At 45.0% G+C, this 16505-nt stretch overlaps 1 protein-coding gene across 1 annotated transcript in view; it reads left to right on the top strand.

Annotated features, from left to right (window-relative positions):
• Positions 1 to 16505, top strand: part of POLN (DNA polymerase nu) — a 165542-nt gene that overhangs the window by 98246 nt on the left and 50791 nt on the right. The window contains exons 16-18 of the mRNA XM_039232153.1: positions 2702 to 2759; positions 3686 to 3763; positions 4631 to 4745. Of these exons, the coding sequence (XP_039088084.1) occupies positions 2702 to 2759; positions 3686 to 3763; positions 4631 to 4745 (251 nt within the window). The remainder of the gene's footprint in view (positions 1 to 2701; positions 2760 to 3685; positions 3764 to 4630; positions 4746 to 16505) is intronic.

The raw sequence follows: 16505 nt of genomic DNA, 5'->3' as shown, positions 1-16505 counted from the left end.
AAGAAAATCCTAAGGAAGAGAAAATACATTTACAGTCCTGTCCTCGTATTTTTCTTTTTTGTGGCTTTTTTTTAATGTTTATTTTTATTTTTGAGACAGAGAGAGACAGCATGAGCGGGAGAGGGGCAAAGAGAGAGGGAGACACAGAATCGGAGGCAGGCTCCAGGCTCGGAGCTGTCAGCACAGAGCCTGACACGGGGCTTGAACCCACCAACTGTGAGATCATGACCTGAGCCAAAGTCAGACACTTAACCGACTGAGCCACCCAGCTGCCCCATGTCCTAGTATTTTTCCAAAAACCCCATGTATATGTAGGTCTGCGTGGTTCAAGCCCATATTTTCAAGGGTCAGCGGTAGTGCTTTTCTGTTTTAAATGTCATTAATTTCAGCTCTGTTATTTTTCTGTTTCTTGCATTGGAATTAATTTGCTCTTCTCTTTCTAGTTCCTCTAGGTAGAAGCTTAAATTACTGATTTGAGACCTTTCTTTTTCTCCAGTATAAACATTTAATGCTATAAAATTCCCTGTAAGTACTGCTTTGGCTGCATCCCATGAATTTTGATACTGTGTGTTTTCTTCTGTACTCCATTCAATATATTTTCTAAATTCCCATGAGACTTACGCTTTCAGTCCTGGCTAATTAAGAGGTATGTTGTTTAATGTCCAAATATTTGTGAATTTTCCATATAATTCTTAGTTTATCCTTATTATGGTCTGAGAGCACACTTTGAATGATTTCAGTTCTTCTAAATCTGCCTGTTTCCCAAGAGCAGTTGAGTCCGTGGGAGGCCCGCAGTCGCCCCTGTGCATGTCCTGTGTCGTTTTGCTTAGGCTGCTTTCAACTTTGTTCTAAATCTTTGATTTTCAGCAGTTTGACTGTGATGTTTCCAGGCCTGATTTTCTTCTAATTCATCTTATTTAAGGTTGTTCAGCTTCTTGAATCTGAAAAATATGTCTTTCACTAAATCTGGGAAATTTTTAGCCATTATTTAAGGTTGCTTTTTTTTTTTCTTCCCCCCGCACAAGCCTTATTTCTCTTTCAGGGACTAAATAACACAATCAAGAGTGCCTGGGTGACTCAGTCCATTAAGAGTCCAACTGCAGCTCAGGTCATGATCTCACAGTTTGTGAGTTCGAGCCCCACATTGGGCTCTGTCCTGACAGCTCAGAGCCTGGAGCCTGCTTTAGATCCTGTGTCTCCCTCTCTTTATGCTCCTCCCCTGCTTGAGCTCTGTCTCTGTCTCTGTCTCTCTCTCTCAAAAATAAAGACATTAAATAATATTTCTTAAGAAAAAATAATACCATCATACTGTACTTGTAGCATTACCCACAGGTCCCTGAGCCATGAATTCATGTCCCCCTAACATTTTTCTTCTCTCCTCTGCATTGGATAGTTTCTATTGATCTGTCTTTAAGTTCACTGGCTCTTGTTTTCTGTTGTCTGTACTCTGTTACTGAGCTTATCATGTGAATATTTGGTATTGTTTTAAAATATCACGCGATTCTATTGTACAGAAACCTTGAGAGCCACTAGCTTCATACCTCCGGGCCTCAGTATCCTCACCTTAAAAAATGGGGTGATGGTGCCTGCCACCTGGGGTTGCTGGGCCTGACACACAGGGTCTGAGATGCCCAGCAGCATCACCGGATTAGTTAGGGAGTCTAGACCAACTGATGCCCAACGAGTTTCATTACCAGACAAAGCAGGGTGTCTTTGTGGAAGACTACCGAGCACAAAAGGATATTGCTCCAGAAGCTCTTGGTTTGAATGGCAGTACCAGGCTGGAAGCCAGCGACCTTTCAGTCCCAGTCATAAAGGTGTAAAGGTGCTTAGCAAGCTGCTGCAGGGGGTGTAGACACAATGGCCACCAGCCACGGGGCGGCTGCATGTGCCAAGACGGAGGCCAGCACTGGTGCCAAGAGCACCAGAGAAGGGCGGAGAGACCAGAATTTTCATCTTAAAATATGCTTTTAAGGGGAAACTACAATATACAGATTTCATAGAAATCTACATTTAGCATGTTATATAGAAGATCTTAACCAAGTTTGTAATTTAGGCTGCTCCTAACAGCATTACAGTGTATAATTACAATAAGGGCTACACAGACTAGAGTCAAGAAGAATTGTTCGCACATTTGCTGACTGTTCCTAGTGGTGTACTCAACAAAGTCACGTTTCAGTACTAGACACTTCTATTGAGCGGTAATATGCCTATGCATAATATATCAGCATTAGCTATTTTGTTAAGATTTAATAAAATATGACACATTTTAAATGCTCTTAAATGGTACAGATTTGGGGGCACCTGGCTGGCTTAGTCAGTAGAGTGTGTGACTCTTGATCTCAGGGCCATGGGTTCGAGCCCCATATTGGGTGTGGAGCTTACTTTAAAAATAATAAATGATAGGGGTGCCTGAGTGGCTCAGTCAGTTAAGCATCTGACTTCAGCTCTGGTCATGATCACCCTGCTCATGGGTTTGAGCCCCGCGTCGGGCTCTGTGCTGACAGCTCAGAGCCTGGAACCTGCTTCGGATTCTGTGTCTCCCTCTCTCTCTGCCCCTTCCCCCACTCAAACTCTGTCTCTTTCTCTCAGAAATAAACATTTAAAAATTTTAATAATAATAAATAATAATAATATTAAATGATACAGATTAATTTACAAGTAGATATTTTAGCTAAAGCTATTCTCTTATTATTAACAGAATATCCAAGGTATCTCCAAGCACCCAGTTCGGATTACTAAACCACAGAATTTTAAAGGTAACACATTTCTTCCTACTTTGCTGAAGTCTGGGGTAACATTTTCTAAAAACCTACAAGTGTTTATAATTGCTTTTCTGTATAACTAAGCTCTTTGCCCTCCTGAAGTTCTCTGCGTTTGCATGGCCAGGATTTAAGTGCATGTTGAAAAATAAACTGATGTTTATTCACATGTTTAGCCATTCCCCCTTTTAGCCATTCACATGTTAAAATAGATGATAATCATACAAGGAAAGTAGCTCCCTCCCACCATCTCTCCCCCACCAACTTCCCAATAGAGGGAAAAACAAGCACAATAGAACTGGCTTTTACTAAAGTCTGAAAACTACTGGAAATGTTTATAAAAGCACTGTTCTTTCTTTTGAGCTATTCCACTGTCGTGCTGCTGGTTACGTTTATAAAAAAGAAAAAGCTCAAATCTGAGCAAAGGAGGCTCTGCGGCCCCTCCCCCTGGGCTCCTGCTTCCTCGGTTTCCGCTGGGTCACCACAGAACGGTGACCATGACAGGGGTCCTTTTCAAATACACAAAGTCAGTCACACTTAAGCAGGACCTTGGAGGTGACCGTAGTGACTTTGTCCCCTGCTGCCCTTCAAATCATATTCATACATCGTAGGACCGCACTTCCCCAAAGTCTGTCTTCTGGTGGGACAGGCTCAGGGAGTCTCCAGACTGTTCTTAACGGGAGTCCATTCAAGGGTCTGTGTTTTTCGAGCTTTTCCTCACCAGGAATTCCAGACACAACATAAAATTTTAACAACAGAAAATCCACTTTACTCTCAGCAGTACCGTGTTATTTTTAAATTATGGTAATAAATATATTCAGCAAAGTCAGAAATCTGGACTCTGGACTTTGGACTGATATTAAAATAAGCTGTGAAGCAGCCTGTGCCCAGACTCCCCAAGTGCCCTTTAAATAACAACTCAGGTGCGGAAGGCGGAATGCTCACCATCTCCCCGAGGAGCATGTTGGTGTCACCCGAAGGCCACACCTTCCTGGCGGCAGGTATGTGCGGCCCAGGCCAGAGAGACACCCGTGTCGTTGTAGCTCACTTTGTGCACCTCATGCAGTTTGTATGTTTGGAAATGGAATACTTCAAAAGTACTTACAGAATTCATCCTTTAAAATAAATCCTAAGGCAGATATTTATGCAGAGTAGAGATGTCTTGTGCATAGTGAATAAAAGCAGATCAGCTCCCAGGGTCCCTCACCTTGTCTTAGACCGCAGATGCCCCCGTACAGCAGCACCCTGTCTGCCTCTCCTTTCTGCCATCACCCCGGCGCCCTAGCCGGCTCGCTCGCCACACGAGTGCCAGCCTCCGGCGTGGGCCAGCCCCAGCTCGTGCCCAGCGTGGGCCCTCTTCACCAGAGACCTCGCTCCCTCCTTCGCCTCCTCTGTGCCTCTGCCCAGACATCACTTTCTCGAGGACATGTGCACCGGCCTCCCACTCGCTCATCAACCTCTTTTCTTGATCCGTCTTTCCCACTTCTCATCTTCTGACACCAGATAACTCACACTGTCTCCCGCTCCTGGAATGTAGCCTCCGCGAAGAACCGCTGGTCTGTTTTGTTCCCTAACAAGTGCCGAGCGCACAGCCGGGTGCACAGCAGGCCCTTCCACACTTCAGATGTACAGAGTGAACAGACGAGGCACTGCTGGCCTCATAGAGGGCAGGGGCCTCCTGGACCTCCGGACACAGGGACAGCAGGTGGCTGGTGGCCCTGAGGCCAAGGGAGCCTGGCAGATGGGGGTGGGGGGACGTTGCTCTGGAGGCCTCAGTGAGGACCGAAGCTTGAGGGTGGGTGGGCTGTGGGAGGGACGACGGGACGCTCTCTGTGGATTCTGAATTAATGTAGACTCTTATCTCACAGACTTTTCGCAGATTGAATTGCGCATTCTTGCACACTTATCTGGGGATCCGGAACTTTTGAAGTTATTCTGGGAATCTGAAAAAGATGATGTATTTTCTACCCTGACTTCACAGTGGTAAGATATATGAGCTCACAATGTTATCAGATCTCCAGGAATGCTGACATGATTTTTTAAAAGCCTAAAGTTATTCCAAGACTATTTTTATAAGAAAGAAATTATATTTCTCTAGTAGTTGATCCTTTTGAAGAGAGGAGTAGATAACTAGAATGCCAATTTCCCTAATTATGAAAGACCCGTGCTCTTCACCACCAAACACAAAGCCCCTTGCTAGAGAATGTACCGGCGATACTGGAAGAGTCCAGGGTAGGAGTCCGCCCCCCTCCACACACGTATGGGGTGCGCGTGCGGTGTGCTGTGCACAGGCACTTCGTCTCCACACTCCCACCCCGTCAGGCTGGGAGCACCTCAGGCTGCAAGGGACGGTCCCGCCTGATGGTGACCTACACTCGCAGAGAATTCTGGGGCTGGGGGCGACGGCCTCGCATTTTGTTGGGCATTGGACAGTGTCATCAGTGTCCTGCATCTGTGTTCCCAGGCTGTCAGCTTTTCCTAGTCCCAGTTGTGAAATACTTGCTGCCTCTTCTCCTGGGCTGGAGAGAGGGAAGGCGAAGGCTCCCCCTCAGACTCCCCTTGTCAGAGGGAGGGCTCCTGCCCGGGCCCTGCTGCCCACGGCTGCCCTGCGGCCTTTCCAGATCAGGGCTATAGCTGCAAGGGAGGCAGGTAGCGGCTCCTCTCCGGAACAAGGGGGAGCACTCGCAGTTTCCCTGGGGGCAGGTACACCCATGCCTGGAGTTAAACCAAGATGCTTCTATGAGGAAGAAGAGTCGCTGGGTGGGCCACCTGTCGGGAAGGCCCCTACCAGCACCTGGGGTCCAGCCCTCCGCCAGCAGCTGCAGGATCTACCTTCCCTCCTGCCTCGGGCCTCTCAGGTCCCCCCAATGCCCCCTGGAGGCACTGCCCCACCAAGGCTGGGTGCTCAGGCCGCTGCACTTCCCTCTCTGTCTGCTTCACAGTCTTCTGAAGTCACATACCTGGGCGCTCCAGGTACATGCCTCACTCGGGCCTTTCCTTCCCTCACTTGGGAAGCTCTCTCCGAGTGTCCCCGTGACTCCCCATCAGCCCATTGTGTAGCCCTGTGGCTTCTCTCGAGGACTTGCCCTCCCTGCTGCCACTGCTGGAATGCCCCTGCCAGTGTCCACTCATGGTGAGAAGGCCACCGGGCTTGCCCCTGCCTGACCTGTGAGGCGTGCGGTCTCAGCATGCGTCTGTTGGGTGAGTGAGGGAACCGCATGGGAGCCTGTTGGCCAGAAAGCATCTCCTCTCCAGGGCCCCAGCATCACAAGGCTTCAAACCTAAGTCAAATTTTAAAAATTGGGGAAAATACTCTTGTCAAGGTGACAAGAGGGAGGCGTACTCTGTGCTGGATTTTGAAGAGCAGTTGTGGGAATTAGGCTTATGATGGCATCTGCAGGGGAAGTGACAAAATCCACCCAACAGGGGAGTATTAGGCTGGAGGAGCGGGGAGGGCGTGCGGGCCCCACGCTGGGCAAGGTGGTCACGGCCTCAGCCAGCTCCCAGCTGTGACCTGCAGCCTGGCCACCAGGCCTGGGTCAGGGCCTCCTCTGGGCATCCCCCCCCTTGTCCCCTGTGCCATCCAGGCCGGGCTCTCCCCCATACTGGCCACCTCAGCAGGGCCATCTCACACTGAGACCCGAGACTCTGCCCTCCCTCACCCCACAGCTGAGGCCTGGGTTCCTCTCCAGCCACCCAGCCCTCCTCTCCTGCCTGCGCTCCTTCCTGGGAGTCCCTCTGTAGGATGCAGTCCCGACTCCTGCTCCACACCCCCTCGCCCCCCAAGGCCATGCAGCCACGGCCCTGGCTGGATGACGGACCCCTGCCTCCCCACTGAGCCCCATCAACTGTCCCACCGAAGACTTGCTGCCCCTTGACTTCTCCCCTCCCTGGCTGGTGTTTCCAGCCCTAGGTGATCCCACTCTCTGCTAGCCTGCACCCAGGGTGCAGCAGGAAGCCACAGTGGTGGCGAGTGAGCGCACCGTAAGTTTGGGTCATCCGACCTGAGAAGGAAGGACCCTTACTAGTCTCTACTCATCAGCTGTTCCTAATGTTTTTAGGCTTGCTACAAATATCTACTCTTCTCTCTAATCTCGAAAGAAAACCTCGCCTTTTACTTGAATGACCAAGCAGGCCCTGAACTCCCACCTGCTCTGCCTCAGTGTCAGTGTGTGCCCTCCTCCCAGTCTTCAGAGGTCCCTGTCTCAAAAGAGGAAACATCCTCTATTGCCAAGATCAGGACTGTGCGTGGCATTATCTCTAGGCAATCCACACATTCACATGTCCTTGTGAATAGCACCTCCTAGAGTTGTGCAGTGCACAGCCAGTACAACTTTACATGGAATTCCTCATCCACGTTCCCCTTACTTTCCATTTTTTACTCTAGCATTGTTAAATTCCCTTTGTTGACGTCCCCCTTCCCCTCTACTGGGAACAACAACAACAACAGCCGTCTAGGGTTGCCTTCTGGAAAGTCCAGTTTTCAACCCCATGAAGCCCTGAGTTACTGTTTAGGTGCAGAAGTCTACACTTAACTCCATGTTCTTTCTCACTGCTGCTTACTCTTGCTTTTTTGAATAAACTTTCCCTTTACCTACTTAGGCTTTTCTTCTTCCAATCTGAAGCCTGGAACCCCTCCCATCCAAGACAATTATCACCTTTCTTCAGGGCGCAGTTGGTGCTGAGGTCCACAGCACAAGTGGGCTCGGGCGAAGCTCACCCACAGTCCCCGGCTCAGAGGCTCTGCAGGGCTCTGTCACTAACCCCCCGCACCCTTGAGTCCTGTGCTCTCGCCTGGCCTGCTGCACCAGGAGATGCCCTTCTCCTTGGATCACTCCATTTGTTCTTTCTAAAATTGAGATATCATTTACATACCATAAAACTCACCCTTTTAAAGTGTATGGTCCGGCAGTATTTAGTACATTCACAAGATTTTGCAGCCATTGCCATTACCTAATTCCAGAATGTCTGCACCCCTCCCAAGAGAAACTGCATATGTATTCTTGTCACTCCCCATCCTTCCTTCCCCATGAAAACCACTAGTCTGCCCTCTGTCTCTACACTCATCTGTCCTGGATTTTTCACATTAATGGAACCATACATTATATGGCCTCCTGCGTCTGGCTTTCTTCACCAAATACAGTATTTTTAAGGTTTATCGTAGGGGCGCCTGAGTAGCTCAGTCGGTTAAGGTTTAGCCTCATGGTAGCAAATATCAGTACTTAATTCCATTTTTATGGCTGAATAATACTCCTTTATATGGAATAGCGTAGTCTCTGTGTTTCAGTTTAAATTTTTTTTAATGTTTTATTTATTTCTAGGAGAGAGAGAGACAGTGTGAGCAGGGGAGGGTCAGAGAGAGAGGGAGTCACAGACTGAAACAGGCTCCAGGCTCTGAGCTGGCAGTCAGCACAGAGCCCGACACGGGGCTCGAACCCACAAACCGCGAGATCATGACCTCACCGAAAGTCGGACGCTTAACCGACTAAGCCACCCAGGTGCCCCAACTATGTTTCAGTTTAAACAAGCAAATAATCATCCATTTATTTATCCATTCACAGTTGGTGGGCGTTTGGGTGGTTCCCACCTCTTTTTTTCTGACTGTTAGGAATAATACTGCTGTGAGCGTTCACGTACCAGTTTTGTGTGGACACGTGTCTTCATTTCTAACCTGATAGAATTGCTGGGCCCTCTAGTAATTCTCTGTTTAACTCTTTTTTCTTGTGGTAAGATACAACAACATAAAATATAGCATCTTAACCATTTTAAAATGTACAATTCAGTGGCAACTATATTTCTGTTTTTGAGTAACAAGATAGCGACACCACATTACTCTCTCCTAAGCGCATGGGCTTCCACTCTGTCCACGTTCTTGCCGATACCTTTTATTTTCTGTCTGTTCAGTCATCGCCGTCATGGGGGGTGTGAGGTGGGTGTGAGGTGCTGTCTCACTGTGGTTCTGACTCGCGTCGCCTGATGACTGACGTCCTGCGCGCCTCTCCGTGCGCCGTATCTTTGCCTCTCTCCCTCCTCCCCACCTTGAACACAAGTGCTCACCGTCTGCCTCCCAGATGTCCTTTCTTACACCTCACTCTCCCTCCGGTTAGAATGTAACATAATACAGCATTTTCTTTAGCATGGAATAGATTCAGTTTCACCCCTGCCCTTTCTCCAGAGGCACTGAAAGCGCCTTTCTTTCCACAAGGAAAGAAATAATAAAGAGAAGAGCAGAAATCAATAAAATTGATACTAGGAAAACAACGGAGAAGACCAATGAAACAATAGCTGATTCTTTGAGGGACGCCTGGATAGCTTAGTCGGTTAGGCATCTGACTTTGGCTCAGGTCGTGATCTCTCAGTTCCTGAGTTCAAGCCCTGCATCAGGCTCTGCGTTTATAGCATGCTGACACCATCCCTCACTCAGGCTCTCACTTGCTCTCTCTCTCTCAAAAATAAACATTTCTTAAAAAGCTGATTCTTTGAAAAATCAATAAAATTGGTAAACTGACAAAGATAAAAAGAGAGGAAGCAGATCATCAGTATCAGGAATGGAGTCGAGGCCATGAATACAAATCCAGCAGAAATCAAGAGGGTGGGAAGGGAATACAATAAACAACTTTATGCTAAAAAAAAAATTCAACAATTTGGGAGACATGGACCAATTTCTTCAAAACCACAAGCTATCAAACCCCAACTAAGATGAAATAGACAATCGGAATAGTCATATAATCATTAAAGAAATTGAGTATGTAATTTATAAGTTTCTGAAAAATAAGCCCCCAGGTCCGGATGGCTTCCCTGGAGTATTTTACCAAACATATAAAGAAGAATTGAATACCCAACTGTATATAATGTCTTCTAGAAAATATAAGAACACTTCCCAATACTGTGAAGTCAGTATTACCCTGATGCTTAAACCAAAAAGGGTAAAAACAAACAAATGAAATCCAAACCCTCTACAGTCCAATATCCCTCACAATCTTAGGTGCTAAAATCCTCAACAAAATATCAACAGGCCAAATTCAACAATGTAAAAAAATAATTAGTCACCATGTCCAAGTGAGATTTATTCCAGGTATGCGAGACTGGTTAAACATTTGAAATTCAGTCAATATAATTCACCATGTGACTAAAAAATAAAAATAGTGTGATTATATCTGTTGACCCAGATTAAGCATTTGACAAAATCCAACATCCATTCATGTTAAAAACTCTCAGGAAGTTAGAGAGATGAACTCCCTCAACTTGATAAAGAGTATCTTCCACGGATGCCTGGACAGCTCAGTTGATTAAGCATTTGACTTCAGCTCAGGTCATGATTTTGCGGTTCATGAGTTCGAGCCCTGCATCAGGCTCTGTGCTGACAGCTTGGAGCCTGGAACCTGCTTTGGATTCTGTGTCTCCCACTCTCTCTGTTCCTCCCCTGCTCGCTCGCTCGCTCTCTCTCAAAAATAAATAAAGATTTAAAAAAAAAGAGTATCTTCCAAAAACCTGCAGCTAACAGCACATTTGATAGTGAAAGGCTGAATGCATTCCTTCTAAGATCAGGGACAGCTTGTTATTATTAAATGTTGAAGTTCTAGCCACTGAATAAGACAAGAAAAAAGAAATAATGGTAAAAAGATTGGAAAGGAAGAAATAAAACAGATTGGAAAAGGAGAAATAAAACTATTTGCAGATGACATCATTGTCTATATAGAAGTCCCAAAGAACATATAAGAAAATAATTTTTTTAACTCTTAGAACTAGTAAGGTCACAAGACACAATATCAACATATAAAATCCAATTACCTTTCTATAAATGGGCAACATGAAGAAAATCAAATTAAAAACACAATCCTGGGGTGCCTGGGTGGCTCAGTCAGTTGAGCATCTGGCCCTTGATTTCAGCTCAGGTCATGGTTGGTCCCAGGATCATGGGACTGAGCCCCGAATCAGGTTCTATGCTGAGCCTACTTAAGATTCATTCTCTCTCCCCCTCTCCCCCCTCTCTCCCTGCCTCTTTCCCCCTCCCTCCCTTTCTGCCTCTCCCTGGCTCCCGCTCACTCTCTTAAACTAACAAACACACAAACACAATACCATTTAAAATCACTCCAAAGAAAAAACTAATCACTCCAAAGATAATGGAGTAATAGCCATAGTATCCAAAGATAAGAAATACCCGATACTAAGATATGAAATAAAGAAATCAAAAGAGTGGGATGTTGGCAGAGACCAACAGGAAGGAGAAGCCAGAGATACACCCACACAAATATAGTCAGCTGATTTTTGAGAAAGGTATGAAGTGCTGGGCAGAAAATAATTCCTTTCAGATTCATGTTAAACTGATCACGCATAAAGCCAGCCTGAGAAGTTTATGTCTACATTGGATCTTGTACATATCTTTTCTGCATTTGATTAGCTTGTATTAGTTTTTGAGAGAACTTCAAAACTAAGAGGCTTTTAATATTTGCATCATGGTTGCTACTAATTCCCCCCCAGTGGTAATAATCCAGCGCTTGTGACTTATACTATAATTAGTTGCTGTGGAAATGACTTTTATGTTCCAAACAGAGGACTAGAATAGCACATGGTAAAAAGCTGCAAGATCAAATATACTCTTAAAAATGTTTGTTTCATGCAAATGTCTTATTGCTTGAAACTCAGAAAGCAAATGGGCAAGTTGATATTATATTCTGGAATATTTAGTAACGTTTTCAAAGAGTAACAATTTCCTTGAAAACCCTTTTATTAAATATATAGACTACACATAAAATGGAGACTGGGAACAAGTCTTAGAAATCCTCTATAAAGCTGTGATTTGATCGATCAGAGCCTGATACCCTGAAAGCTGGAATCTGCCCATAGAGTCACAGCAGAGCAAGGACAGTGCTGCCAGCTTCAGCATTTTCAAACGCTCATGGAAGACACCGCCATCCTGAACAGTGGGTCCACCAAAGGCTCTGCATCTCTCAGCATGGAGTCTGCTTAAGATTTTCTCTCTCCCCCTCTGCCTCTCTCCAGCTCACACTTGCTCCCTTAAGCTGACAAACACAATACCATTTAAAATCACTCCAAAGATAATGGAGTAGTATCGATAGTATCCAAAGATAAGAAATACTGAAGTACTCAGTTAACAAAGTATGTACGGGATCTGCTTGTCTGAGATGTCAGCGAAAGAAATCCAGGAGGACCTGGTAAGTGGGGAGACATGCTGTGTGCATGGAATGGAAGAGCCAACATAGAAAATGTGTCTGGTCCACATAGAGAAAGATTCCACAGTACAGTAATCATTACACATTTGCCCTAAAAGTGGTTTCCTAAAAGTTTTACAAAATAGAGGTAAAAGACTTTCCTTTTTTGGCTGTGCATTCAACTCAACATTTTCAGAGTGAAACTTAAAAAAGAATTTTTCACCACAGAATATGTTAGTGTATCTTCTACTTAAGACTTTTTGGGGTGCTCTTCTGAGATAGTCTCTCATAAGGCGAGTGTGGCAGATAGTATTGTGGGCTGCTCCCCTTCTCTGGGGAAGATGGTACTTCCTTACCCAGCAGATGTCAGACTTGGGCCTGTGACTTTCTCTAGCTAATAAAATGTAACCAAAAGTGACTTGCTTCAGCCAATGGCATGTGAATGGAAATTATATGTTTGTCACCAACGGGTAGAAATTTTAAGAGCCAACACGTGATTCTCCATATTCTCTTCTTCCTCTGCCCTGAGAGCCATCACTATGCCATTTACGGACTGGGCTATACCCCTGAGTCACAGGATGTAGATCACATGGAGCAGAACCTCACCTGATTCATGATGGACATGCTGCATGAACAGAACTAGCCCTCGTTTGTGGAGGCCCCGAGCATAGCTTGGCCTGTCCTCACCACACAGCACAGGTGCGACCATTTGTTTTGCCACAATTTAGGTATGTCTCCATTAAAGATGAAATTACATCTCACATTCTATCTGCTTCATTAATGAGTTTATACTAGGCATCAGTCATCTCTGAGTAAGTAGACTAGTGTCACAGAGAAGTATATGTGTGTTTTGGGCACTCCAGGCCTACTTTCCCTGACCCCTGAGAGGTTCTATGCCTGGAAGGCCAAGAACAACTTTGGGGTCTCTGTTGGGATGCCACTAACAGTGCTGAAGAACCACCTTGCAACTGACTCTTGGTTTCAGCTCAGGTCATGATCTCACCGTTGTGAGATCAAGCCCTGTGTCAGGCTCTGTGCTAAGCATAGGACCTTCTTAAGATTCTCTCTACCTCTGTTCCTCTTCCCCACATGCACATTCTCTCCTTTCGAACAAAAAAAAAATGTAATGCCAAATTATCTAAATGAGCAAGTAGACAATGTGTGTTGAGATGGTTAATTTTATTTATTTATTTATTTATTTATGTTTTATTTATTTCTAGGAGAGAGAGAGAGAGAGACAGCGTGAGCAGGGGAGGGTCAGAGAGAGAGGGAGTCACAGACTGAAACAGGCTCCAGGCTCCGAGCTGGCAGTCAGCACAGAGCCCGACGCGGGGCTCGAACCCACGAACCGTGAGATCATGACCTAAGCGAAAGTCGGACGCTTAACCGACTGAGCCACCCAGGCGCCCCAAGAGATGGTTAATTTTAATAGAGATGTAAAAACTATAGAAAGAACTCAAATAGAATTGTAAGAGATGAAAAAGACAACATCAAAACCAAGAATCCATCAGATAGCTTCACAAGCAGACTGGACCCAGCATACGAAAGAAATCATCAACTTGAAGACAGGCCAGTAGGAAGTGTCCCAAATGAAATACAAAGAGGAAAAGAATGAAATCCAAGCTATGTGGGACAGTATGTTTTAACCTATGTACATTTGGTATCTCACAAGGAGGATAGAGAGAGAATGGAGTAAAAAGAAATTTTTGAAGGTAAAATTTTCCAAAATTGATTGAAGATACCAGTCTGCATATCTAGAAAGCTCAACAAATCCCTGGTAAGAGAACTACCCATTAGGCACATTAAAGCCAAATAACAAAAATAAAAAGAAAACCTTTAAAGCTTCAGAGGATAAGACACAATACACAAGGAGCAGTACAAATTATGACTGACTTTTCCCAGAAACCGTGGAGCCCAGAAAATAATGGGATAACATCCTTGCTGTGCTGAAAATGTCCATCTAGATTTCTGTATCCAGAAAAGCATCTTCTACAAAGTAAGGCAAGATAAAGACCATTTCAGATTTACAAAATTACAGTAGACCTACACTATGTGACATGCCAAAGGAGGTCTTCAGGGCGAAGAGAAATGAGGCCCCACAGGCCTAGAGCCCAGGCAGGATGAAGACCACCCGTGGTGGTGAGGGTTAATACAAAGATCTGCTTCACTTTGGTTTTGCCTCATTTATTTTGTTTATTTTATGTAGTTCTAGATCCGATTTATATATGGTTTTGAATTCTTGAAAAGTCTTTTAACAGATTTTTTAAGTTTACAGCATAGAAAGAAAATATAAGACATAAAAGTATAACAGGCAGGACAGGGAGCATGTGGAACTATGCTGTTGCCAGGGCCTCACACCACCCGCGAAGCACTGGAGTCATAGTGAAAGGCAGTATGATGACTTGAAGATGCTTTTTATAATTTCTAGGGCAGCCTCTAAAACAATACGTAGAGGAGCCCATGCGGGAGATAGAATGGGAGGTTAAAAATATCTGAGTCGCCCAAAGGAATTCAAGAAAGAGGGACAGAGAACAAAATGTAAATGTAAATAAAACTAAAATACCAAGATGGGACATTTCAACTGTAAAACAAAGAGCATTCCTGGAAATAAAGAGGGACATTTTGTGATGATAAAAGACAAATTCATCAAGAAGATATAACCGTCCAGGGGCGCCTGGGTGGCTTAGTCGGTTAAGCGTCCGGCTTTTGCTTAGGTCATGATCTCGCGGTTCGTGGGTTCGAGCCCCGCGTCGGGCTCTGTGCTGACTGCCAGCTCAGAGCCTGGAGCCTGTTTCAGTCTGTGACTCCCTCTCTCTCTGACCCTCCCCTGCTCACACTGTCTCTCTCTCTCTCCTAGAAATAAATAAAAATATTAAAAAAAAAATTAAAAAAAATTAAAAAAAAAAAAATAACTGTCCTAAACCTGAGGGTACCTAATAAGAAAACTTTAAAATGCTTATAGCAAACACTGACAGAACTAAAGAGAGAAATAGATTGTACATTTTATTTATTCAGTCACTGAAACAGTCATTGCTTTTCCCAAATGAAAATTTATTTTTAAATGAAGTTCAATAAATATGTAATTAAGATGTCATATTATTATTACTCTTTTAAGATAGACTTTATGGCACTGATTTCAAGATATATGCACTGTTAAATATGTGATTACCACACAGTATTATTTCTTCCGTATAGTGCTTCCATAAGAAGGTCCTGCTGTAATGATCAATTACAGCAAAGGGCCCCCTTCTCACGAGTAGTTCTGTTTTCCTTTTTCCTACCCAGGCATGTTCTCCTAAATGGTATTGTTTGATCTTCCAGCCTCGTCTGTTAAGAGGCTGATTGGTTCTCTGGCACACTTAATTCCTTCCAATATTCCTACAAGCATTGGCAGTTTTTTTCTTAATGTTTTATTTATTTCTGAGAGAGAGTGAGAGAGGCAGCATGAGCAGAGGAGGGTCAGAGAGAGAGGGAGACAAAGAATCCGAAGCAGCCTCCAGGCTCTGAGCTAGTTGTCAGCACAGAGCCCAACGCGGGGCTCGAACCCACGAACCGTGAGATCATGACCTGAGCCGAAATCGGAGGCTTAGCTGACTGAGCCACCCAGGCGCCCCATGCATTGGCAGTTTTTAAACAATTCAGTGTTTTATTGGCCCTCAGAACTTCCCAATGTTACGTATTCTCGAACACATCACAGTAGTGACATCCACAGATTAATCAGCATGGCAAGATAGCCACGTCCTGTTGAGCAGAATCATCTTTCAGTGGGAACAGGTTATTAAATACTTCTTCTTGTCAAAGAGTAAAGTGGCTTTGCGTGCATGATGACTGTGGTCGTTTTGCTGCTTTCCCCTTGAGGCTGAAGACTAGTGCTGGATACAGAAGGAGCACCGGCCAAGAGGGGCAAACGTCAGCCACAAACCTCTGACCCCAGCAAGGGCAGGTCTGCTCCAGAGTGTGGGCAACACACAGAGTCACAAGGCATGCCTTACGGGGGAAGACCTAGGAGGGAAGAATTAGGATAATATTACCTTAAGAGTATTCTTAAATTTTAATGGACTTCAATACATGTATTGCAATGAATAATTTATTCTGAAGCTGGAATAGAGATTTGGAAGAAACGTTGGCAGAACTTACTCTTCCTCTGACTGCCTGTGCATGCGTGTTCTCTCTTCTGTCCCTTCTCTGCTTTCTATCCCTTTAATGACAAAAATAACACTCACTGAGTCCTACTGTATGCCTTGCGTGTTTTAAAGACGTCTCATTTCATACCATCAAAAGCCTGTGATCGTATTATTCCCCTCATCTTTTGGATAAACTGAGGCCAAGGTGGTTTAAGGAACTCAGACAAGGTCACACAGTTGCCACCTAAGCACCGTGATCCATATCCAGAGAGTTTGATTCTAGAGCTGTGGCCCTTAACCCTTGGGGTGTTAGGGAATAAATGCACACCTCCTCTTCCTGAGCCTCCTGCTGGTGGGGTCTCTACTGGAATTTTCAGTTAAAGAGGAGACCATTCGCAGAGATGTGGCAGGGTGAAGCGCTGTGCCCCAGCCCCACTGGACGCACT

This window comes from Hyaena hyaena, unplaced genomic scaffold, assembly GCF_003009895.1.
Source record: "Hyaena hyaena isolate Hyena2069 unplaced genomic scaffold, ASM300989v1 scaffold_63, whole genome shotgun sequence".
Taxonomy (NCBI): Eukaryota; Metazoa; Chordata; class Mammalia; order Carnivora; family Hyaenidae; genus Hyaena; species Hyaena hyaena.
This window is presented reverse-complemented; position numbering and strand designations above follow the sequence as displayed.